The sequence below is a fragment of the Salmo salar genome, chromosome 08, assembly GCF_965601325.2.
Source record: "Salmo salar chromosome 08, fSalSal1, whole genome shotgun sequence".
NCBI classification, from domain to species: Eukaryota; Metazoa; Chordata; class Actinopteri; order Salmoniformes; family Salmonidae; genus Salmo; species Salmo salar.
The window spans coordinates 25,670,073-25,696,511 of record NC_138298.1 but is presented as its reverse complement, the minus strand read 5'-3'; the positions used below and the strand labels follow the sequence as shown (position 1 = coordinate 25,696,511).

The 26,439-nt window shown below is 43.1% G+C and overlaps 1 protein-coding gene across 1 annotated transcript in view; it reads left to right on the top strand.

Moving 5' to 3' along the window:
* Positions 1-9,734: 9,734 nt before the first annotated feature.
* The window catches only part of LOC106610321 (max dimerization protein 4), a 36,637-nt gene continuing 19,932 nt past the window's right edge, over positions 9,735-26,439 (top strand). Inside the window, exons 1-3 of the mRNA XM_014209608.3 lie at positions 9,735-10,038; positions 10,806-10,905; positions 15,683-15,712. Coding sequence (XP_014065083.2) covers positions 9,975-10,038; positions 10,806-10,905; positions 15,683-15,712 — 194 coding nt within the window. The 5' untranslated portion in view covers positions 9,735-9,974. The remainder of the gene's footprint in view (positions 10,039-10,805; positions 10,906-15,682; positions 15,713-26,439) is intronic.

Below are 26,439 nucleotides of genomic sequence, written 5' to 3'. Positions count from 1 at the left end.
TGTGTCTGTTAATCACAAATAAAAGAAACACAGTTAAACACACTAGACTTGTGACCACTTCAAACTGTTTCTGTGGTGGATGTTCACGTGGGTGGAAGTAACACAGCTATTGCATGCGACCTCCTGTTCAGTTCAGTTCCCATTAGCTGATGACTGGATCTTTCTTTCCTCTTCAACTACCTGTTAGTGCGTCAGATACACACTCTGCCGCACCCTCCCAGGGTTCCTTTCCAGTTAGTTACACCAAGCAGTCCTTTTTTGGGAAGATCACCAGTCATGGCACACAGGATGTGTAGGAAGCGCTTTTAACCACAGTGGGGGGAGGGTGGGGTGACGACATCGAGCATGTTCTGTCATTTCGTGCTAAGACGTTTGTGTTATTGTATAGCTATGCAATCAAGGGGGTGTCTTGCATGGCGACAGAGAGACAGACAGAGACAGACAGTGGATGGGGAGACTTGAAACTGCAGGTGTGTAGTTTGTCTTGTGAGAGAACAGAAGGCTGGCAGGGACCTCTGGAAGCACATGGGGAAATCTGGAAGTCACACACACACACACACACACACACACACACACACACACACACACACACACACACACACACACACACACACACACACACACACACACACACACACACACCACACACACACACACACACACGCACAAACAATCGCACACAAACGCACCCAACACAAACACACACACCCAAGACACCCACACACACCCAACACAAACACACACACCCAACACAAACACACACACCCAACACACACTCACACACATACACTCACTCACTCACAGTCATGGGATGCAATTAGCCCAGTGAGCATGAGATCAGGGCAAGAGAGCAATCTAACTGTTATTCCAAGTCAGGATGAGGAGGCCGTTGTTGTAATAGCAGCTAGAACACTCTCATACCACTACATGGTGACTGAACAGTGGGACATAGGACAAATGCAGGCCCAATACAGATGTAGGATCTTAAATTGAGCCAGAAAAGAATCCTGCAGCAACAGGAAATGTGAATTATTATGTGGATTATAATTCATGGACATTTTTGTAGGTATTGATACATTTTTCATAAGGGAAAATCATGTCTGAAATGTCAAAGTGGAAATTACAAACTTCAGGAGCCGTTTTGTACCTCAAATACAGTATACGTTTTAACATTTCCTGCATTGCAGGAAAGTTCTCCTGCAACATGGTGATCAAATAAAGTATGTGGTCGGCCAGTTGGCCGCAGAGATATTTGTGACTTGTGTACTAACATTCTAGTGTTTTCCATAATGCATGTATGATGGTGTGTTGTGTTTGTGTATTTGTATGCTGGCTTCACAAAGTGAATAAAGTATTTTTTTTTTTTACAACCGCCCCCAACAACAATCTGCTACATAGTCTGTTTATGGGAAATGCAGAATGTGTCTGTGGACTCTTGCCCTTTTTACAGATACAATGGAGTGTAGCAGCTGGATTATCAGACATAATCCTGATTATTACATGGAAAACCTAAGTGCTGTGGTGGGCCGGACTATTGCGTGTGTGTGTACTATCTAGCAAACAGGAAGTAGGAGAGGCGGCACCATCAATCAACTGTTAACAACAGACAAACCGTTCCGAGGCTGCTACCCTTCCTCATCTCTCATCACCGCTTTCAATTCTTCACTGTGAAGAATGTGCTGTACAACCACAACAGAGCTAATAGCCTGCCATTGTCAGACTGGTAAACATACACTCTTACAAAGCTGCATTGTCTACACTCTCAGAAAAAAAGGTTTCCCGAAAGGGTTCCTCGGCTGTCCCCAAAGGAGTACCCTTTTAGGTTTCAGGTAGAACCCTTTTTTTGTTCCAGGTAGAACCCTTTTGGGTTCCATGTACAACCCCCTCTGTGGAAAGGGAACCCAAAAGAGTTCTACCTATAAGCAAAAAGGATTCTTCAATGGGCTATCCTATGGGCACAGCTGAATAACCCTTTACGTTCTAGATAGCACCGTAGAGTCATCTTGTCTAAGAGGATCCCTATTGAATTAGCCTTATCCCAGATCTGTTTGCGATGTCTTGCCAACTTCTTGGCACTCATGAGGCAGAAGTTCGAGAGGGGTGACTCAGACTACACAGTAAGGCTGCAGAATTAATCGAAATTGCAATATTGACATGTGCAATATTCATATTGCGAGAAGCTGCACATTTTTTTAAATGCCATGAATGTAACATTCAAACGTAATAAAGGTCCACTGGGAATCTCTTACCAACACTTTGGTTCCTACCCTGTCACAACAACTTGTACTGTACCTGGCTTTTTCATTAGTTGTCATGCCAAACATCACCAACCATAGGATCAGAATACTAATTGTATTTTTATGACCCCAAGTGTTTTGATCTAAATCACAAGTAAAATTGCAATTAGATTATTTGCCTATATGGTGCAGCCCTACAACCCAGGGTTACTGTAAACACACCAGAGGGGCATCAAGTTCAACAGGCCACTGGGGAAATGCTACAATTTGCATATTAGATTGAAAAAATAGACAGCGAATCACTAAAGCGGAGCAATTACGGTCCTCTGTCCCAGACTTTGGCATCCTGGCACTGCTCCAGCCCAGTGATTGTGCTCGGCTCCAGCGCTGCACCTCATTAAATGCAGAAAACACTTTTACGAGCAACTAACACGACTGTAAATGCAGTGATACTGAGGTCTTCCTTGTGTCAAGAACCTCAAATAGCTCCCAGCACACACACACACACACACACACACACACACACACACACACACACACACACACACACACACACACACACACACACACATTGAAAGAACGTAGTTAGTTATGTGCTGAGCGTTGCCTTGATTGGAGGATTATCACTTTACGAAGAAGAAGTGTTCTCTCCATTGCAGGAATTGCAAGACCAACATAATCTCATTAGAACATGTCAAAAATAGTGTCATAAAACACTGTCTGTGATATGTCTGACAAGATACATGTTGCTGATATACTTAAAGGAGTCATCTGCAATCTGCAGTACAAGCAATAAAAAAAGTGGTCACCCCGCCACTGATTTACAAACAATGGTGTATCAAATCAAATCTTATTGGTCCCGTACCCATATATAGCAGATGTTATTGCGGGCGTAGCGAAATGCTGGTATGACAGTTGAACTAAGCTCACGAGGCCTTTATCATTTCGATTCTTCATGAATCAATGGGCATGTATTAATCATTTGAAAATCTTAAAATGGATGCAGCAATCACATATTGCCCCTTTAACAATCATTTTGTTTTCACATGAACCCTCTCAAACAGTGACTGAAAGATTAACCCTAGGCTAAGCGTTTTTGTGGTTTAATTCGATGCAACTTCACATGGTGTTTTTTATGGTTTTATGTCAATGGATAAAACCATAAAAATGGCGACGAATGACAGCTAATTATAAAGGCAAATGGTGCACTTTTCACCTTCCTCCCATGACCATAAAAAAAAAACAAATTAAGCCTTGGTTTCGCTGATACTAAACTCTGCACTGTGCTCACAAACACACACACACACACACGATTTCTCTTGGAGGAGCTCGCTGGTTTCGTTGCCCAGGCATTGGTGAACCATCCATAAAAATTTGATCCCCAAAACAAATGATCCTTCCACAGCAACACTAGTGATCAAGAGGAGAAGGAAAGATCAGAGGAGATTAGAGGTGCTAGTGCTGTAGCAGCCTCTCAGAGAGCCAGAAGTTACATTATGGCCAGGCTGCATGGAGAAAAGCAGAAGCTGTGCTATTTGGAAACAAAAAAAGCTAAGTGTTAACCTAGGATCCACATTTGCACAAAGATATTAGATATCTACTGATACACATGGGAAAACGCAGGACTAGATAGTATTATAGTATAGGTGGACACAAGTGGACAGTCAACAAAAAACACAGGCCCACTTTCATAACCTGTACCATGCAGCGTAAAATAAACACAAACATTGTGGAATTTATCTCAGTCCAAACAACCATTTCCCTGTGTTGTGTTGTTGATATTCCCTCTCTCAGGAGAGACAGTGTGTTCTGGTTCACTGCTCTGTGTTCCAGGTCCTGTGTGGCTCAGTTGGTAGAGCATGGTGTTTGCGTGGTGTTTGCAACGCCAGGGTTGTGGGTTCAATTCCCATGGGGGACCAGTAAAGAGAAAAAATGTATGAAATGTATGCATTCACTACTGTAAGTTGCTCTGGATAAGAGCGTCTGCTAAATTACTAAAAATGTAACTGATGGTGCTTTGCATGAGGTCTGACTGAGGCATGAATGGCTGCTTATATAAAGTGGAGTTAATATTGGAGATAAAGTGGGGATACTATTTCTGTATGATTAACTGATAAAGAAGAATATAAACACTTTTTTAGGCTAAATGTGTCACCACAATGGTAGCATTACACACAATGTTATACACAATGTTGCCTCAAAACACGTATTATTTGAAGCACTTTCTATTTAGCTGTATGTACTGTAGGCCTTAGTCAGGTTGGCCACAGTACAGAAAAACTCACTTTAGTCTCAGTAGGCTATGTGAATAACGGCTGTATTTGGTGTTGATCGCGGTAATTATTTGAACTAACTGTAGAAATCATGTTCCTGACACGTGCTCATTGTGTCGGGTCACCATTGCAAACTTAACCAAAATTTAACAGACGATTAACACTGATATCCACAGTACAGAATACAGCTGTATAGGCACTTTACAGAACCAGATGTTACTGTAGCTTACTCAGCAAGTTAATATTGCAGTCTGATTCACTTAGGGATGTGTTCCAAGTGGCACCATAATACCTACATAGTGCATTACTTTTGACCAGATCCCATTGGGCTACCCATAGGGCTCTGGCTAAACGTAGTGCACTAATAGGGAATCAGGTACCATTTGGGATGCACAGGACTATGTATGTAGCATCATACCTCATTTGGCACCATTGCCCATGACAAAAAGTTATAACCTATTTAGCTTTTCTCAAATCATGACTGTTAAAGCGAAAGTTTGGATTTTGGCAATGAAGCCCTTTATCTCCTTCCCCAGAGTCAGATGAACTTGTGGATACCATTGTATCTCTGTGTCCAGTATGAAGTTAGAGGTAGTTTCTCAAGCCAGTGCTAACTAGTGTTAGCGCTAGCGAAGTGCAAAGACTGGAAGTATTTGGGTACAGCTAGCAGTCTTTGTGCTAACCTAGGTAGCATTGGTTCTTCGAAGCTACCTCTAACTTCCTTGGCAATTAAATAAAGGGCTTCATTGCCAAAATCCCAAACTTTCAGTTAAACCTCTGTTATGTATCTAGGATTGAGGCTATGTATAATACACTTATGGCATTTATCTTTAGCCAGCATGGAAAATACTGGGTTCAATCAATAGGGCTTGAAGAGGCCAATAATTTCACCTGGGACTCCAAGCAAGGTCAAGCCCTTCGTAATCTCTGTCACTGATAAAGGACACACACACCACATACACACTGATAACAGACGCAGACGTACAGAGTTCAGCTCAGTGAGTGAAGTCAGTACTGCATCATGGGACCGCCTACAAGGATTTTAAAAAGTGCACCCATTGCATAAATCTATAATTTCCACATAAATCAGCCTAACGAGGATGTGATGATCGTCAGGACTGAGGAAGTGTGGACGTAATAGAAGGTTTTTAGGCCGGGCCTGCCTGGAAATGCAGTTGTAACAGTTGTTGTTGTGAAACAGACTGCAGCCTAGTCCCAGATCAGCTTGTGCTGTACAAATTGTTTGGCATGGCAACGACCATAGGAGTTGGCTACACAGCACAAACAGATCTGTGACCAGGCTACTATACGTGTATTTCGGCTATTACTACTACCATCTGCAATGATGGAACCAACTGCAGTATGTGGTATTGAAAGTATGAGTGGGTGGAGACAGTTGGGAGCGACATTATCAACTCAAATATCACACTGCATCATAGATGAGACTCGTCTTAGTTTCAAGTTTCAAGTTGTATTACTTTCAGGTTCCTTGTCGACAATGCAACAACAATAAGAAATAACAACAGATAAGAATATGAACATAAAGTAAATGGCTGAGTAGAATAGAGGAAAAATTTTAGCATGAGTATAATACAGAAAGGCACAATTAATAGTCCAATATTTACATGTGTATTGGGGATGGGGCCAGTGTATAAACTGAGCAGTATAATAATAGTCTGGAAGCAGCAGTTGTGATGTGTGTGTAACATGAATGTATACTGTGTGTGTGTGTGTGTGTGTGTGTGTGTGTGTGTGCGTGCGTGCGTGCGTGCGTGCGTGCGTGCGTGCGTGCGTGCGTGCGTGTGCATGTGTGTGTCTGTGTGGGTGTGCTAAGGTGTGGAGAAACAGAGCAGGTGGTAGGTCCAATTCAAGTGTTCAGCAGACTGATAACTTGTAGATAGAAAATGTCTCTGAACCTGTTGGTATCAGACCTTATGCTCCAATACCATGTACCCGAAGGTAGGGGAGAGAACAGCTCGTGGCTGGGGTGTGTGGGGTCCTTGATGATGCTGCTGGCCTTCCTCAGGCACCGTTTTGAGTAGATGTCCTGGATGGGTGAGAGCATGGTCCCAGGGATGTACTGGGGCGTCTTCACCACTCGCTGGAGGGCCTTGCAGTCGTGGATGGAGCAATAGATGGAGCAATTTCAGGCCGTGTTGCAACCGGTCAGGATGCTCTTGATGGTGCAGCGGTAGTATGTGGAGAGGACCCGGAGCGACATGCAGAATTTCTTCAGCCACCTTAGGAAATAGAGATGCTGTTAGTGCCTGCTTGACAAGAGTGGTGTTGTTGGTCCATGACAAGTTCTCAGTGATGTGGACGCCGAGGAACTTAAAACTCGTGACTCTCTCTACTGCAGTCCCTTTGATGTGGATCGGGGCATGTTCACTCCTCTGCTTCCTGAAGTCAACAATCAACGTGTTTGTTTTGCTGACGTTGAGGGAGAGGTTGTTGTCATGACACCACAATGCCAGTTCACTTATCTCCTTCCTAAAGGCTGACTCGTCGTTGTTGGTTATCAGGCCTACAACCATGGTGTCGTCAGCAAACTTGATGAGGGAGTTGGTGTCGTGCAAAGCCACACAGTCGTGGCTGAACAGGAAACAGCACACAGAAACACCACCTACCTTTGGGTTAACACAGACCAACCTACCAGTGTTTATATAGGCCTATAATATATAAATTGAAATATGAACATGTATAATAAATGGTTTCATTAACACACATGCATGCACACACACACACACACACACACACACACACACACACACACACACACACACACACACACACACACACACACACACACACACACACACACACACACACACACACACACACACACACACACACACACACACACACACACACACACACACACAGAGAGACACACACACACACACACACAGGAACAATGGAGAATTGGCTTGTTAATAATAGCGGTAGAAACATTCACAGAGGCAGAAGTGTACTGCAACAAACAAGTATCAGGAAACAATAAAAAAAAAGGCATGCATATGAATTCAGCTAAACAAAGGGCAGGCCACTAGGGACAACTATTCTTGGAATTAAGTCCCCTGGTTTCAGTTGCAACTCAAGGTGATTCATTTAGATGGTTTCTATATTGTCTTTGATCTGTTTGGTAAAAGAGTGGTATTCAGTGATATTCGCAATATTCATTTAAACCATCAGTGTCATTAGATACTGAAACACAAACACACACACCCAACCATAGCACATCTGGGGAATAATTCAAAATCCTGACAAACAGTCCTTTAGCTTAAAAATGATCAATAACTAGTTTATGTTGATCCCTACATGTTGCATCAGTCCAGTCTCACCCGTCTGTTGACATGAACTGTACACAGAGAGAGTCAGCCTACGTATGGAGTGATTGTGCATACAGACATTTCTCTGATGTTTCAAACACAGCCAATGCTTTATTGGTTACTACAAGCATCTGGCAATGACTTTTATCATCTTTGTTTTTATCACTATCTTCCTGAGACCCTATATTACTTTCTCTTCCTTTCTTCTTCTCAGTACATCGCCCGGCTACACGTAAAGACTGAGCATTTTGGTGAGGTTTTGGATCAAGTTTATAACGCTGATTGCTTATCTTTACGTTTATCCTCATTGATAATGTTGTCACGTCTCTGCCACTTCATTATCTCGGGTGTGTGTTCCTTTTGTGTTCTTTTATTTATCCACCACTGTGGTCTTATAGCGAGTGTGTGGGTGAGGTTGGTTGACTTTGGTAGCCAGCTGTAGCCTGGTAAAACCACCCTGAGCCATTGTGTCACCAGTGAGTGCAGCATTCAGTCTGGTCTAACCAGGTCAAGCCAACTGGGCCATGTTTTACAGTCATCTGAAGACAGACTGACATATTGCCTATCATAAGGCTAGTGAGCTGAAAAATAATTAAGTGCAATTACAATAAAACATAATAAAAGTTTACAAGATTACCATTAGGACACACATAGCAATGTTTTACTGCCATAACTAGATTGGTACGTGATATAGCATGGTAATAATCATAAATATCACTTTATAACCAATTACTGTAAAAGGTTTATAGTAACAGTGAGGTAAGTTTTGTTTAACAGTATGGCCTGGTTCTATGATGGTTACAGCATAGCAGTGTGTTGTTGCCTTGAGGGACAGCAGCACAGGTAGGCCCATACCTTGTGACCCTGCTGAGAGTGTGACCTCATCACCATAACAGACTACGGCAGTGTGGAGAGGAAGCTATGGGCTTGTTGTGTGTATTTAAAAAATATATATATATCGTCTTGCTTTGCACCATTTTGGAACCATTTTATTTCCATAAAATGTTGCAGTTGAGGGAATACTGGGAAAATTAGCCATGGAAATGTGCAGACAGCTTTGTAAATACCCCAGGCACTGTGGCATGCAGGCTCTCTCCTGAAGAAGGCTTTGCAATACATTGTGGTCATCTATCTCATTCTAAAATGGTTAATTTTATAAACATGTAGCTTTCAAAAAGATAATGACCTACACAAGTCTTTGCATTTCATAATAATCCTGCCCCTTAGCCCCTCGCTCGCTCTCTCTCTCTCTCTCTCTCTCTCTCTAACAGCATCCTGTGGTTGCCAAATGCAATTATAAAAAAATCCCCAAAAGATGTTTGCTTTTACTTGAATCATGTGTAACTGCTGGATATTAAGCCTGATAATAAACTTTAAAGTGTAAGTATACCATTTTAAAATTGAAAGTATCATATTTTATTAAAGTGAAAGTATCATATTTTTTTTAGACAATGTCATCACAACATAATAGCAGTTTTCATCTATTCTAAAGCACACCAGAGCTTAAACTTTTCTGAAATAAGTTGTCTAATTGAAGCAGTTGGCTCAACAAACAGCAACGTGACTTCCTACACGATTCAAGATAGACTTTTTGACGAAGAGCACGCCACACTGGCAACCCAGACAACAGCCAAGTTCAATGTTCAAGAGGAAGGAAAAAGACACGCCCAAAAGTACCCCTCTGCCAATCAACAGCCAGTTATCTAGATATCCGACCAATGAACGATTATGGGGCTGGGTCACACGCGTTGTTGCTAGGGTATAGCTCCTACCTTGTTACTATCACTGTCAAGCCAATCACAAGGCAATTCGCAATGTATCAACATGCTCCTGGTAAACCCGTCACTGAGCTTCCCTATTGGCCAAGGCACGTATTCAGGGACCGCCTATGTGGACGTTATTATTTTGTAATTGGCCAGAACAGCCGTCCTTTACTTCGCAGGTTTTTCGTTAGGTGCAGTTGATATGAATCTGGCTGGGAGTCCCAAAGACTCAGAACTGAACATAGACGTTTATATCGACCTAACACAGTTTTAGTTTTTATTTCATTTTTGTCTCATATTATAATTTTTTTTACATTAGTTGTACATTTGTGTATATAGATTTTATTTTATATTTTTATACAAGTCAACAAGATGGAACTTAATTCTCTTTTAATTCTCCTGGAGGCTGCAGAATACTTGGAAAGAAGAGACAGAGGTATTTCCCTGACAGAATGTCAAATGGCTTTGACTGGGTTAATGACCGTATTTAATGTTAGGAAAATTAAAACTGTTTCTATTCTATCTCATGTGAAGTTGTGGACGTGCACTGCCAAAGCGCAGCTATGTCACTTTATGAGCAATGAACACACTGCGCTGGTGCGGTGATGTTATTGCAGACTGACCGACCTAGATATAACTTGCATATAAACAAACTAGTCAACACATTAGGAAAAGTCTTTAAATATAACCTATTTGCATTTGTAGTTTTGCATTAGTATGATCAGTCAATGCTTATAACCTGTTTTATCTGATGGCTATAGCCTTGTTTAAAATTGGTTAGGGACAAGTTCAAGATACAGTTTCTTATTAAAATACATTATGTTTATCATGTTTATTATAAATGGTTACGTAGATAAACTCTATATTAGATTGCCCTGAATGTTGTGCTTTGCTCCAGCATTGTCAACGAGTTTATCTACGTAAAAAAATACGTAAAAAAATATGATACTTTCACTTTAATAAAATATGATACTTTCAATATTAGATTGCCCTGAATGTTGTGCTTTGCTCCAGCATTGTCAACGAGTTTATCTACGTAACCATAACCACTTTTATCAAATAACATGTTTTGCTTAGACTACGTCATATATGGCATTGACAGTTCTATTATGTGATAGTCAGTTTATATCCCTTGTAACGTTTAATTTGTTAGCCTACATGTGTAGAAATTAACCCTGTTGTTTTTGTTTACTTTGTCAATAGAAGCAGAACATGGTTACGCGTCTGTTCTACCGTACAATAGCGACTTTTCCCGAAAGAAAACGAAAGCTTCACCAATTTCAAGAAAAACTCAGAACAATAGGTAAATATACCCATTGTTCTATCGATATATCAATAGTTCAATCGATCTGTTTGTGTTTATTCGTCATTCATACAAACGCCATTTTTCTTTTCACTGTTTAGATGTCGTATAAACACTGCCACGCGTACAGCATCACTTTGGTGCTCACTTTCTTTTTCAACACCCATGCTTCATTCTGACATTAACCCCCTTTTCTCCAATGCATTCACGCATTGATTTGAACACGCACACTTCTTGGTGCATTTGCAACATTTTGGAACTTGTGTTATGTCACTCCCTCCCATGACCCATATGACACCGAGCGCGTCGTCATCTCGGTAGGCTACAGTACACGGCGTTCTGACGTAGATAACACAAATATGATGTTAAATGTATCGATTCTCCTGTCGTGCGGAGGCTGCTTTGTACGGCCGTGCTTCAGGAACATTTCACATTTTTGCAATTGAAAAAAAGATTACACCACTTTTAAGAAATGTTTGTTGTTGTTACTGCGCTAAATTTACCGGCCATTCTAGTTTTCTATTGGTTGGTTGGCATATCATATGATTGGTCCTGCGCACTGCCCGCAAAACTTTTTTTTAGAAGCAGTCTCACGCTTTGATAATTAATTTTTCCTTCGTAAATTCAGCAAATTATCTTAATTTCCTTGTATGAAAAAAATATGCAGGATAGCAGCTAGTTCAAATTTGTAGGAATAACATCAACATATGAGACGTCATATGACCCCACCCTCACCAAAGAGGCTCATTTTTATAAACCATATGTTGTGGGAGATATATAGGATCTGTCAGTGGCCTATATTTTCAAGTCTTGTGGTGCAGTCACAGTGTGTTTTCTTGGAGCAAAACAGTGGGGATGTGGCACACTCAGGTGGGTGTGGTGGCCAACTCAACTTAGCTCACACAGATGTCCACATAACACAGTGCCCCACTGACGCAGCCTTAGCAGACCCTGCCCCTGCCTGGGCGGAGGGCTCAGTTTACAGCTGGTCTGGCTGCAGCCTGAGTTTCTCTCTCTTTTCTGGTACCAGTTCATTGCTCTGCAGACTACAGCAAGTCGTCAGTGCAACCCCATTTCTGCATCCAAATCAGTGGAAGTTAGTTGACACATGGAAACATGGTTTTCGATCATTTTATTTAGAAGCCCTCCATATAGATTGAGTGTATTAATATTGTAGTGCAATGATATGCCTTTTACACGACACGTGACAGAGGCAAATCGGTATCATAGAAAGGAGAACCTTCGGGTGAGTTTCCCTGTTTACTTTGAAGCCCGAGGTTAAATCGGGACACAAACAGTAAATGCAACGGCCACTGTGTTGTAACCGATGTTCAGCAGTCCCCGGGCGTACATGCACACAATTATAACACTATATCCTTGAACATGTGCGTCCTCAAAACAACAAACGGATGCATAGAGCTCCTCATTTTGGTTTCACTGCGTTGCTACCAAACGAGGACATCCCAGGCCTTCATGTAATATGCATTTATAACCAGGCGACTGTTTTCATCCATCCCCAAAATGGCGGCTGATGTAGGCCTTATTTACACACCAGTCCTGTCCCGACTCTAGTGATGATTTTTCAATCTTATACTGACAGTTTATATGACATTCAAAGTCATATGTCTGTTGTTGCTGTATGAGGCAAGTCTGGTGTCGGACTGTGCCTCCCTGCCGGGCCTCTTTGACCTGTGCCTCGCTTAAGGAAACCATGGAGTGTCTCCTCGTGCTTTGCCTGTCCCCAATTTGCACATGTTTCAAATTTGAATAGGACTACTTCCTTATACAGGAGATAAAGCATTTCCTCTCCCGTGGCGTCGGATGGTGAAAAGGGCTTGTCAGCAGCGTCTGTAGGCCGAGCCCCTCCCCCTTCCACTGAGCATGGCCAGTGAGAGGCCTAGGGGCAGCACACACAACACAGTGTTATGTGCAGATGGGTATCATCATTAGGCACCAAACGGAAGAAAACTGACTCAAACCAGGAGAGACTACCTGGACTTGTCCAGTCAAAAAGGCAAGTTGTTCATTGCAAAATGTTTTTAAAACGTTTTTGGTTGTGTGTCCCAGTGAACACCACCCTGGATACTATGACAATGGGTGACGGCGCACACAGGATAGGCTAGCATCTGCTCAAGCGTCTCATGCAGTGAGCTGTGGGGCACTGGGGCCTACGCAGATTCAGGTCATCTTCCCGTTCCCATCCCTCCACATCTGTGGGAACCACGTCTGAAGTCGCCAGTACAAGGGCACTTAAGAGGGATTGGCTGAAAAGAGTGGTGGACACGACGGCAGGGGTCTTTGTGTTAGTGTCTTGGCTTGTTATTTCCTTGGCATCCTAGATGGTAGTTTCAGGGTATTATTGGGACAAGAACCAAGGGGTTTGTTTATAAAGATGAACTTCAGTGCTCTCATTCATTTCCATTGGTCGTCCTAATAGCCTTCCCAGCTCCCTGGCCTGAAATAGTATGCTGCAGTGTCTACGCTGTAATGGAAAAGGAAAACTGTAAATTATATGGTAATTTGGGGTATCATCAACAGGAAAATACTTTTAAACATTTTACTGCAGCATACTGTACATTATGGTGCATTGTGGGAAAATATTGTGGGCGGGGAAGTAATTGCTGTATTTGCAATGGTACTGTAAAACCTTTTGACCACTAGTGGGTGGCAGGTAGCCTAGTGGTTAGAGCATTGGGCCAGTGACAGAAAGGTCGCTAGTTTTAATATCCGAGCTGAAAAGGGGGGAAATATGTCGATGTGCCCTTGAGCAAGGCACTTAACCCTCATTTGCTCCAGGGGCACCGTACTACTATGGCTGACTCTGTAAAACAACATATTTCACTGCACTTATCCGGTGCATCTGACAAAAACTATATGCTATGATGTTGTTGTTTCTGGCTCATTAACATATCTTTAGGCGTGCCTTATAATTCATTCATTCAATCTGATTACAGTAGCATTTACTTATTTACAGTATAATAAAGTCCATTTGATGGTATTGTACTGTGTGTCTTTACACAGTACTTGCTTTGATAGCATATTTATATTACTGTAGGTGCACTGTAATATGAAAGACAGAATTTTATTTGAGTTGCCACCGAGCTGCCCGTAAGCTACTGTCAAATTCACAGTAAGCCCTTTACAGTGTAGGACTGTTGACGTACACATACTGCTGTCCAGTCTAGTGTGTCAGTGTGTGCGAGTGCATGTGCGAGAGCGTGTGTGTGTGTGTGTGTTTCTCCCTCTCACCATGGACCATTTTTGTCCTCCGTTGAGAGCTCTCTGACAGATTTCATACACACACACATTGAGGGAAGAGGAATTAGTTTTCCACACGATGACGAATGCAGAGCTTTGTACAACAAAAAAATGGAATAATATATCTATCTATCTGATAAACAGAAATGGAGGTGTGGGGGGGAAGGGGAGCGAGCGAAGGCCTTCTTCTTAGTATTTAGCCTTATTTCTGAATTTACATTGCATTGTCCCAGAATGCACTGTGACAAGAGGTTGTTGACCTTCCAGCTTATGTAAAATAAATGCTGTGTAAGGCACAGGTATGCCTTATCTAATACCGGGAAATTTGTTTCACCATTTGTTACACAAGAGTGCTACAGCTCTCCCCTCTATTTTTGCATCCTTGCAGTGTTTGTTTGAGCGGCTGTTTTTACCTGACTGGCTCTCCTGGCTCTGCCTGGTGGTTTAGTCCAAGAGCACTTTGACGAGCTGAGTTGCAGTCAGACCACAAAGAGGGAAACTCTCTCTTTCTCTCTCTCTCTCTCTTTCTCTCTCTCTCTCTCTCTCTCTCTCTCTCTCTCTCTCTCTCTCTCTCTCTCTCTCTCTCTCTCTCTATATATATATATATATATATATATATATATAAATATATATATAATATATCACATTTTCCAAGCATCAGCCACTTGAATCTCTCCAAGCCTGATTAGGCCTGCAGAGGCGCTGTGTGTTATTTCCAACAAATACTAGATGAACATGCAGAAATAAACATGAAATTCCCAGGGGTCTGTAGCTAGGTTAGCTAATAAGACCTTGACACAATCAAGAACTCTATGACCCTGTTACGATATCCACACCAGCATGCTGCTTAGAATGAAGCAATGCATGTGGCCTGCAATTTAAGTAGAGTATGTTAGTAACATTGGAACATATCCTACGTGTTCAAAGCTGCAGAGCCACTCATATAACAGCAAAGGAAGGACAACTGGGAAAGGGCTTGGGGCTTTCACATTTTGGCCGACCAACATCCTCTTTTTAACACGTTATGTAGGTCACACGCTTCTTCTACCCTTTACGTCTCCATTTCATCTGTCCATCCGCTTTTCCAAACCGTTTACGAATATCAAGACGTCCTCTCTCTGTCTGTCTCCTGACCATCACCATGGGTCATGTTCATTATGTACCAAAACGGAAGAGAACATACTGAAACTGGGAAACTCTCCATCAGAAACGCTCATCTTCATATCCCATTGAAAACAAAATTCAAGCGTTTTCCCAAATGAACACAACCCAAGTGCGCATTCCCATCCTGCACCCTGGTCATGAGACGGTGTGTATTAATGACAGTGTCCAGAGTGTTACTACAGAGTGTTACTACAGGGTGTAACTACAGGGTGTAACTACAGGGTGTAACTACAGGGTGTAACTACAGGGTGTAACTACAGAGTGTAACTACAGAGTGTAACTACAGAGTAACTACAGAGTGTAACTATCAGTTCCCAAGGCACTCATCCATGTCTTTGTGTATTTGCCCTTTCAGATCGTCACACAACGAGCTGGAGAAACACAGGTAAGATGACAGACAACACTGTGCTATATAGCCTGGTCCCAGATCAGTTCATTAGCAATTCCTATAGGTCAATTAGACACAGCGCTAGCCTGATCCCAGATCAATCAATCACATTTATTTATAAAGCCCTTTTTACATCAGCAGATGTCACAAAGTGCTTATACAGAAACCCAGCCTAAAACCTGAAAACATCAAGCAATGCAGATGTAGAAGCACGGTGGCTAGGAAAAACTCCCTAGAAAGTAAGGAACCAGGCTCTGAGGGGTGGCCAGTCCTCTTCAGTTAATAGCCAATTCCTATAGGTCTATTAATTTTGGCACTAGCCTGATCCCAGATCAGTTTATAGCCAATTCCTATAGGTCAATTAGACTCTGCTATACAACACAAACAGATCTGAGAGCAGGCTTCAAACTCCCCCTACCCTTCTTCCTCCCCCTCTGTTTCTCTTGTTCATTTCCCTGGAGGAACTGTATGTCTCTCGCCCAGACAGTCCCATGGTTGGCTTGGAAGGACTCCCTGTTCCCTAATAACAAGAGGTGATGGGGTGAGGACTATTGGTAAATGTCAGATGTATTCTTGTGGAGCTGAAGTTTAAAAAGCACAGAGTGGACTGAAAATATCAAAATGTCCGGCCACTTGTTCGTACAGTCCCCTCCCTTCACCTCTCTCGCTCCACCACCTCGGATAAAAGATAAAAGCACATCAAAGATGAGGAGCCACCCTCCTCCATGTGCCTTGGGCAGACGGATAATAATCGGATTTCCAAGGTAACCTCAACCTAGACTTTGTGTTAGATTTGTCTGTCCCTCCGTGTCTGTTCATAGGGAGAAACTTGTTACCATGTATGGCAGGGAAATCCTGCCATTAATGTCATAATCCAGTGGCGGGTGGTGAAAGGAGGGGAAGGAGGCCTCGCCTGTCATGTCTCTCAGCTACGCCTGTTGAGTCGCCCACTCACGTCCCAGAATGCATTGTACCTTTATATCTCTCTCTCTCTGACTCTCTCTCACTCTTTCTCTCTCTCTCTCACACACACACACACACACACACACACACACACACACACACACACACACACACACACACACACACACACACACACACACACACACACACACACACACACACACACACACACACACTACACACACACACACACACTGGAGCCTGCATGGTACAACAAAGTGTCATATTGCAAAGTGAGGGATGTAGAGGGATGTTTGAGGAGGGTAGATGAAAGAAAAAAGAATAGTGTGTTTTTGGACCTCTGTGTTTAGTTTTTTTTTCTTCTCCGACCCAGCTGATTTAGTAGTGTGGTGTTTCTTCTGTTCTATATAGAAAACAGACTGACTGACTGCTGCCTGGGCTTAGGACAGGACCAATAGAAAACAGACTGACTGCCTGCTGCCTGGGCTTAGGATAGGACCAATAGAAAACAGACTGACTGGCTGCTGCCTGGGCTTAGGATAGGACCAATAGAAAACAGACTGACTGGCTGCTGCCTGGGCTTAGGATAGGACCAATAGAAAACAGACTGACTGGCTGCTGCCTGGGCTTAGGACAGGACCAATAGAAAACAGACTGACTGGCTGCTGCCTGGGCTTAGGACAGGACCAATAGAAAACAGACTGACTGGCTGCTGCCTGGGCTTAGGATAGGGCCAATAGAAAACAGACTGACTGTGCCCTGTTAGAGTGTGCGTGCGAGAGGTGGAGTGTGTGTGTGTGTGTGTGTGTGTGTGTGTGTGTGTGTGTGTGTGTGTGTGTGTGTGTGTGTGTGTGTGTGTGTGTGTGTGTGTGTGTGTGTGTGTGTGTGTGTGTGTGTGTGTGTGGAATGTATGGTGACAACTGTGCGAGGCGAGACAGAGACACAATAGTCCCCCATCAACACACACACACACACACACATAGACCTGGCCACAACACGAGGGTCCGTCTTTAGCACGCAAGCGACTGAAACCTGCGTCAAGCACAGCAACTTAGCAAAACAACACAGTGTACGCCAAGGAGTGAGCTGAACCTGAGTATAGGTCTCTTGTTGTTGAGATATTACCGGAGAAAGAGAGGGAGATGAACATGAGTATAGGTCTCTTGTTGTTGAGATATTACCGGAGAAAGGGAGGGAGATGAACCTGAGTATAGGTCTCTTGTTGTTGAGATATTACCGGAGAAAGAGAGGGAGATGAACCTGAGTATAGGTCTCTTGTTGTTGAGATATTACTGGAGAAAGAGAGGGAGATGAACCTGAGTATAGGTCTCTTGTTGTTGAGATATTACTGGAGAAAGAGAGGGAGATGAACCTGAGTATAGGTCTCTTGTTGTTGACATATTACTGGAGAAAGAGAGGGAGATGAACCTGAGTATAGGTCTCTTGTTGTTGAGATATTACTGGAGAAAGAGAGGGAGATGAACCTGAGTATAGGTCTCTTGTTGTTGAGATATTACCGGAGAAAGAGAGGGAGATGAACCTGAGTATAGGTCTCTTGTTGTTGAGATATTACTGCATGGTTGTATCTAGTGGGGTTGGGTTACTAAAACAGTTGCAGTCAGTTTCACATGCTGAAATGATAGTTGCAGTCAGTTTCACATGCTGAAATGTGCGAGTGCTGGTAAGCTCTTCCATAATCACTGTACTCATTTCCCTTACGATCAAATGTGGCCACAAGTTTCTGAAAAGTTGTCTTTTTTTTTCTCGAAGTGACGAACTTCCAGGTTTATGAATGCAACCTTCAATGTCACTGATGCAATAGATTAGAACAGGAGGATAAGTGGTTAAAGAATGGTCATTTAGTTACTTCCTCTTGAAATGCACACTGCAGGTGCCTTTTCTTTAAGTGAGGGTTTTTAAAACCTGTATAGCAGACTGCAAACATGGTTTAGTTGTAGATACAATAAGGAAGAGAAGCACTGCTAGGGTACACAATGACAGGTCGCTGTAGATAGAAGGTCCTCCTTGGTGAAGGGGTTAATTGGGCTTAAAAACAAAAAGGAGAACTAAGGAACTCTTCATATAACTAAAATGCCAACTAAAAGTTGCCGTGCCTTTGGACCTCTCTTGTCACAACGAGACAGTTGCCATAGAGAAGAAGAAGTGAACTCGGGGTCATAAAGGGGTGCCGCTGTTTTCTTTTGTAGCGGGTCGCTGACGCTTGAAGACCTCGGGGACAGCGTCGAGACAAACGTTGAAATGTCGTCTGTTGCGGTCCCAAAGCCTCAACTCTGGCTCACTCAACCTCATTTCCTTTCAAAAACAATCTCCTTTTTTCCCCTCCATTTTTGATTCCCTTGTTTTCCTGTTCCCGTGTCAGGGAGAAAAGAGGCCTGTGTGTCTGTAATGACAGGCTTTCAGGGAGAGGGGAGATGTTGTGTGTGTATGAGGGTTGGCGATGCGTCGAGAACATAATGCACCGTGGATCCCCCAACCCTGTCCAGACTTGTGTCCTCAAATTACATTATGGGAACACATAGGTGTTAAAATGTGGAGGTGGTTCAGTTTCCTACTCCCTGCTGCAATAGCTCATTATTGTAGTGAAACTGTGGGCCGGTTGGCTCAAGGCATTGTCGTGTCTCTATTTCCTGTATCTTTGTTGATGTTACGGTGATACCCTATTTGAGGGTTTTGCAAAAAACTACAATACAATTCTTTTTCATTCCGGGCCGTAGCCAAAGGAATTTATCGAATGCTTGATTAATCCTGAACCTTTTCAATTATTCTCTGTGTTGGTGGATCTCTCTGGGAGGCTGATCCCTGTCGACCCACGATGGAAGGAACCCTATAGTGCTCAGCCTCTCAGCTGTCATCCTGGTCCAACACTTTTAATGACAGTATGACTGGGACTTAATCTGAGACAATCCCTGTATCGGCATCCACATAGCTCAGTGCACACTCCCTCACGCCCTTAGGGCGAGGCTGTAATGGCACCCTATTCCCTTTGGGCCAAAATGAGTGCACTATATAGGGAATAGGGAGCCTCGGGTGTGGCCAAAAGTAGTGCACTATGATAAGGGAATAAGTTACCATTTTGGACAGAGCCTTAGACACGATTTTATGTTTTGGTCGGTCCTGTACTCCTAGCTGGTACAGGCTGTTCTTCATTGCCCTACTCCTTCTGTGTGTGTGTGTGTGTGTGTGTGTGTGTGTGTGTGTGTGTGTGTGTGTGTGTGTGTGTGTGTGTGTGTGTGTGTGTGTGTGTGTGTGTGTGTGTGTGTGTATGTGAGTGAGTGAGTGAGAGAGAGAGAGAGAGAGAGAGAGTCAGAGAACCAAAGGGAATGGGAGAAGAGACAAGTATTAGACAGAGAGGGAGAGAGAGCGAGAGAGAGAGATAGAAAGGTGCAATGCATTCTGGGACGTGAGTGTGCGACTCAACAGGCGTAGCTGAGAGACATGACAGGCGAGGCCTCCTTCCCCTCCTTTCACCACCCGCCACTGGATTATCACATTAATGGCAGGATTTCCCTGCCATACATGGTAACAAGTTTCTCCCTATGAACAGACATGGAGGGACAGACAAATCTAACACAAAGTCTAGGTTGAGGTTGCCTTGGTTGTGCGTGCCCTGGCTCTGTGACAGGGAGGCCCATGCAGTCTGTGCTGTTACCAGGACACTGTTGGCTGGGTGACAGCAGAACAGTCTCACTCAGACACACAACAACACATCCCTGCCCTGAAACAACCTGCCATATTGGGCTCTGGTCAAAACAAGTACACTATATAGGGGATAATGTGCCATTTCAGACACTATCTATCTGTGAGGATAGATAGATAGATAGATAGATAGATAGATAGATAGATAGATAGATAGATAGATAGATAGATAGATAGATAGATAGATAGATAGATAGATAGATAGATAGATAGATAGATAGATAGATAGATAGATAGATAGATAGATAGATAGATAGATAGATAGATAGATAGATAGATAGATAGATAGATAGATAGATAGATAGATAGATAGATAGATAGATAGATAGATAGATAGATAGATAGATAGATACAGTAGATAGATATGGGGGGATGGGCAGGTAGGTAGGTAGGTAGATAGATAGATAGATAGATAGATAGATAGATAGATAGATAGATAGATAGATAGATAGATAGATAGATAGATAGATAGATAGATACAGTAGATAGATATGGGGGGATGGGCAGGTAGGTAGGTAGATAGATACAGTAGATATCAATCAATCAAATCAATCAAATGTATTTTTATATAGCCCTTCGTACATCAGCTGATATCTCAAAGTGCTGTACAGAAACCCAGCCTAAAACCCCAAACAGCAAGCAAAGCATGTGAAAGAAGCACGGTGGCTAGGAAAGACTCCCTAGGAAAAACTCCCTAGAAAGGCCAAAAACCTAGGAAGAAACCTAGAGAGGAACCAGGCTATGAGGGGTGGCCAGTCCTCTTCTGGCTGTGCAGGGTGGATATTATAACAGAACATGGTCAAGATGTTAAAATGTTAAAATGTTCATAAATGACCAGCATGGTCAAATAATAATAATCATAGTAGTTGTCGAGGGTGCAACAAGCACGTCTGGTGAACAGGTCAGATAGATAGATATGGGGGGATAGATAGATAGATAGATAGATAGATAGATAGATAGATAGATAGATAGATAGATAGATAGATAGATAGATAGATAGATAGATAGATAGATAGATAGATAGATAGATAGATAGATAGATAGATAGATAGATAGATAGATAGATAGATAGATAGATAGATAGATATGGGGGGGATGGGCAGGTAGATAGATAGATAGATAGATAGATAGATAGATAGATAGATAGATAGATAGATAGATAGATAGATAGATAGATAGATAGATAGATAGATAGATAGATAGATAGATAGATAGATAGATAGATAGATAGATAGATACAGTAGATAGATATGGGGGGGATGGGCAGGTAGGTAGATATGGGGGGATGGGCAGGTAGGTAGGTAGGTAGGTAGGTAGATAGATATGGGGGGATGGGCAGGTAGGTAGGTAGATAGATATGGGGGGATGGGCAGGTAGGTAGAAGCCTCCAGGGTGACACTGCTGTTTCTGCAATCTTCTCACAGGCCACTGACACCAGTATGCTGCTCTGCTAACCGCAGCGCTGCCGCGTGGTTGGTTGCTCGGTCGGCCTCTGTTGCCATCGGCTTCCTTCCCATTTCTGACATCGCTCCCTGACGACGTTCTCTCTCTCTCTCTCTCTCTCTCTCTCTCTCTCTTTGTCTCTCTCTCTCTCTCTCTCTCTCTCTTTGTCTCTCTGTCTCTCTCTCTCTCTTTGTCTCTCTGTCTCTCTCTCTCTCTTTGCCCTGTTCAGACTGACTACCAGTAGTTTCCTTTTCTAGGCAAGGCCCAGGAAACCAGTTTTTCCTTCATCCCCACATCATAGGCTTGCACACACACACACACACACACACACACACACACACACACACACACACACACACACACACACACACACACACACACACACACACACACACACTTGCTGACTGGAAAAGCCCATCTGACATTGCTGCTCTCTGCTCGTGATCAGACGTTCACGTCCCGTCACGTTGGGAGGAGTCCTGGGGTATGTTTGCCCTTCCTCGACTGAGAAAGGATCATCAGGTCTATTTATGGTCCTAGAGTATGTAGACAGAGACAGTCTACCTACCGGTGCCAGGCAGCTGTTGTTTTGTGTCCCTCACTCTCAGTTTCATTTATCTGTTTCACATAAAGTGAGTCATTGACGGAAAATGATGAATAGGCATTGGTTAGAAGTGAAACACAAACCAATCTGGCCTGTTACTCAGTTCAGAGAATCATCTGGCTGATGGTTTGGTGATTAAGCACTTTAAAAGTATTATTGTAATGAAAAGTGCCATAGAAATAGATAAGGGAATGAATGATTATTATTATTGATAACATGTGGTCTGATTCTGATTGTGGCCCTCTTTGAAGTGTTCTCGTTGGCCAGGGGAAAACACCAGACGGCCGACGGTAATGTACAGATGGAGAAAAACAATGTTGCTTTTGAGTTAAGTTGATGTTTTCTGCTGTGTTGTGATTCAGCTGGTCAATTCCAGCAAAACCAGTAACAAGGTTTTTGGAAAACCACAACTATACTGAGAAATGTTCTGACAGGAGAAAATAAATAGACCTGTCATTATCACAGGGAGGTGCCATGTACCGTGTGTGTGTGTGTGTGTGTGTGTGTGTGTGTGTGTGTGTGTTTGTGCACGTAGATAGGCCTTACTACTCTCTGTCTGATCTCCTCTCAGATTCCATTCATCATCACAGTGTCCTCCTTATTTGGCTTATTCAGAATTTCCCCTCTATAGCCTGGCCCCAGATCGGTTTGTGCTGTATAGCCAACTCCTGCAATATAATATGTTTGGCATGATAACAACCATAGGAGTTGGCTATACAAACAGACCTGGGACCTGTTCTCCCATTGTAGCTAGAGGCCAGCCCTGGCTGGGGCTGGAGCCAGAGTAGAAAGAAACACCAGTCTGTAGTGTGTGATATGTCAGACTGGATGGTAGGGGGGGGGGGGGGGGGGGGGATGGAGGAGGGGAGGCCAGGCCTGTTACTTCACCTCTTCTGCTCCCCTCTCTCCTTCTCTCTCTCCAAAGAGACCACATCTGTGTCTTCTGTTTTCATTCTTTTTTTTTCTTCTTACTTTGTTTCTCTCTCTCTCTCTCTCTCTCTCTCTCTCTCTTACTGAGTCAGCAGAAAGCTGAGGAAAAGAGGAGGATGAAAGCAGATGGGGAGGAGGGGTACCTACAGAGCCCCTGCTCACAGTGGACCCTCCTCACTCTCTCTCTCCCTGCCAAAATGCCTCTCTCCTCCCTCCTTCCCTCCTACCTTTTATTTGGGTTAAGGGGGCTGACTCTTTTGTGACAGGAAACTGTATGCGAGAGAGTCCCTGGCTGGCTTGCCCTGTCTGAAATGGATCTCGCATCTGAGTGAGAGGAAGTCATCTGATACAAAGACAACAGGGTTGTGGTCATTAGGCAGCGAACAGACAAAAACATACTGAAACAGGGAAGGACTACCAGGACTTGTCCAATTAGAAACTTTGGAAACGTTTTCTGTTGCATGCCCAGATGAACAAGACCCAGGCTATTTAGGGTCTGTGATGTTGGACATGATGAGGTTTTAAAGGCCCAGTGCAGTCAAAATTCTATTTTTCCTGTGGTGTTTTATATCATATCGTACAACAGCTGATGAAACTAACACTGTAAATGTATTAAGACATTTTATTTCTTGATAGTTTCTGGAAAGAAAATAAAATCTACACAGGATTTTCTAATCAGCAGGTTTGCATGGGCAAACCTCTCCACCAATAACAGCTCGTTGTCAGTTTCCCCCTCCCCAATCAGAACATTCCCAGACAGTCCTAGCAAAAGTCTTGCTTGAGAATTCTTTTTGTTGCTAAAAAGCACATTTTGCTCATTTGAATTGAAATGTATTACGTAAGGTACTTAACTGTTTCCCAGAGAGATTTGATATTGATATAAAACGGCTGTGTTGGGTCTTTAACTATAACTATGATATACTGTAAGGTCATAGACACAGAAACACCACATTGAATTGATGACGGGATGTAATTGTTATGTTCAGTGCCTCTGTTATTGCCAACCATTTCTCTCTTTCTCTTTCTCTCTCTCTCTCTATCTCTCTCTCTATCTCTCTCTCTCTCTCTCTCATAACTTATTAATCCTGAGTAGGTAGATAGGACATGTTCTGTGTTGAGGACATGTGACCTTCATGGTTCTGGCCTAACCTTGGTCACACCGTGCTGCCAAGTCACTCTGTAACATTCCACATCATTAAATAGTGATCAGTGACTCATTGGGGATGATGGGGACGGAAGGCGCCACGTGTCAGTCTCTCAGTCTGTTGGACTGTGCTGTCATAATGTGTGTGTGTGTGTGTGTGCATGCGCGTGTGTGTGTGTGTGTGTGTTGTCTTAATTGTATGTGTGCATGTACATGTATAGTAGGCGTGAAGGTAGGTTCACATGCATGCCAGTAAGCTGGACACCTTCAATCATCTACAATACAGTACAATTCAATACAATACAACACATTACAATACAATACAATTCAATACAATACAACACATTACAATACAATTCAATACAATACAATACAACACATTGCAATACAATACAATTCAATACAATACATTACAACACATTACAATACAATACAATTAAATACAATTCAATACAATACAATACAATTCAATTCAATACAATACAACACATTACAATACAATACAATTCAATTCAATACAATACAACACATTACAATTCAATACAATACATTACAATACAATTCCACACAATACAATACATTACAATACAATACAATACTGTACATGTGCATGTGTGTGTTCACATGTGTGTCCATGTCCGGGTGTGTCAGCATGCTTGTTGTGTATGTGGTACATGTCTGCTTTAGTGTGTGTTTGCTCATGTCCATGTATGGTGTGTGTCTGTCTCACAGTATGTGTGTATGCTCACGTAGTCTATGTTATGCACACTTCATACGTATGTAGGTATACCCCTCCTATACCCACATCTCAAGGAGAAGGTAGTCCCACCTCCATCTCAGGTGTTGAGCCTCCAGGTCCGTCGGTCCGGGCACAGTTCCCTCTGTCACTAAATCATTTTCAACTGACGCAAAGTAGCTGATGCCGCACCTCGTAAAAAAAGAGATTTAAACAAGTCATGAAATCACACTGTGCCAGGAGTGGACTATGGAGCTGTGTGGCCGTGAGATGGAGAGAGAAAGAAAGAAAGAGAGGGAGAGAGAGAGAAGAAGAATAGCATGTTCTTTCTAGAAAGGCTGTTGTTTGAATTGTGAAATACGACAGGACAGCCAGGGGCGCAACCTTCACTCAACATTTTGAAATTGCATTTTTGTTCCCCCCCTTGGTTTTATCATTGGAATGTGATACAAAACGAGGCAACGGTGTGCTTTAGGACCTTGTGGACGCCTCCGAGCAGTCGGGTAGGCTGTTTGGAGTGTTTATACGACTAGATCAAAACAAAAGGTTATGTCCCCCCACTTCTAAAACCGAAGCTGCGCCCCTGAGTACAGAAGCACACGGAAAACAAGTGAGGAACAGAAAGCGAGCAAGGCTGGGTCGACTTGACTCTGCCATTCCTAGAAAGTCAGGCAAGCACGGGTGTTGTTTGTATTGTGGAGGGGGTGGGGGGCTGTGGGGGTTCCTCTGTGGCGCTGGAGGGTAGGGTGGGAGGGCCCCCTGACTTCTACTGGAGGATGCTGGAGGTTAGGGTGGGAGGCCCTCCCGACTGCTACTGGAGGACGTGGCTGGTGTGTCGAGCACAGCAGAGTAGAGCAGATTGAAAATGAGGTCAGCTCTGCACGCAACACACACTCACACACACACATACGCTGGAATGTTGAGTTGTGTAACTGAGGCGGGTAGGGGGAAATGGGAGGGTGACACACTCAGCTTGCAGGCAGTAGAAATAGTCCTAGTAGTACTAGGAGAATGTTCTGCAGGCTAGCAAAGCCACGTCACCACTTCATGTAAGACTGGAGTTGTTTTGGTTTGGGAAAGTGGATGGCTAGCTACAGCTAGAGAGAGAAGAGACTGGAGTTGTTTTGGTTTGGGAAAGTGGATGGCTAGCTACAGCTAGAGAGAGAAGAGACTGGAGTTGTTTTGGTTTGGGAAAGTGGATGGCTAGCTACAGCTAGAGAGAGAAG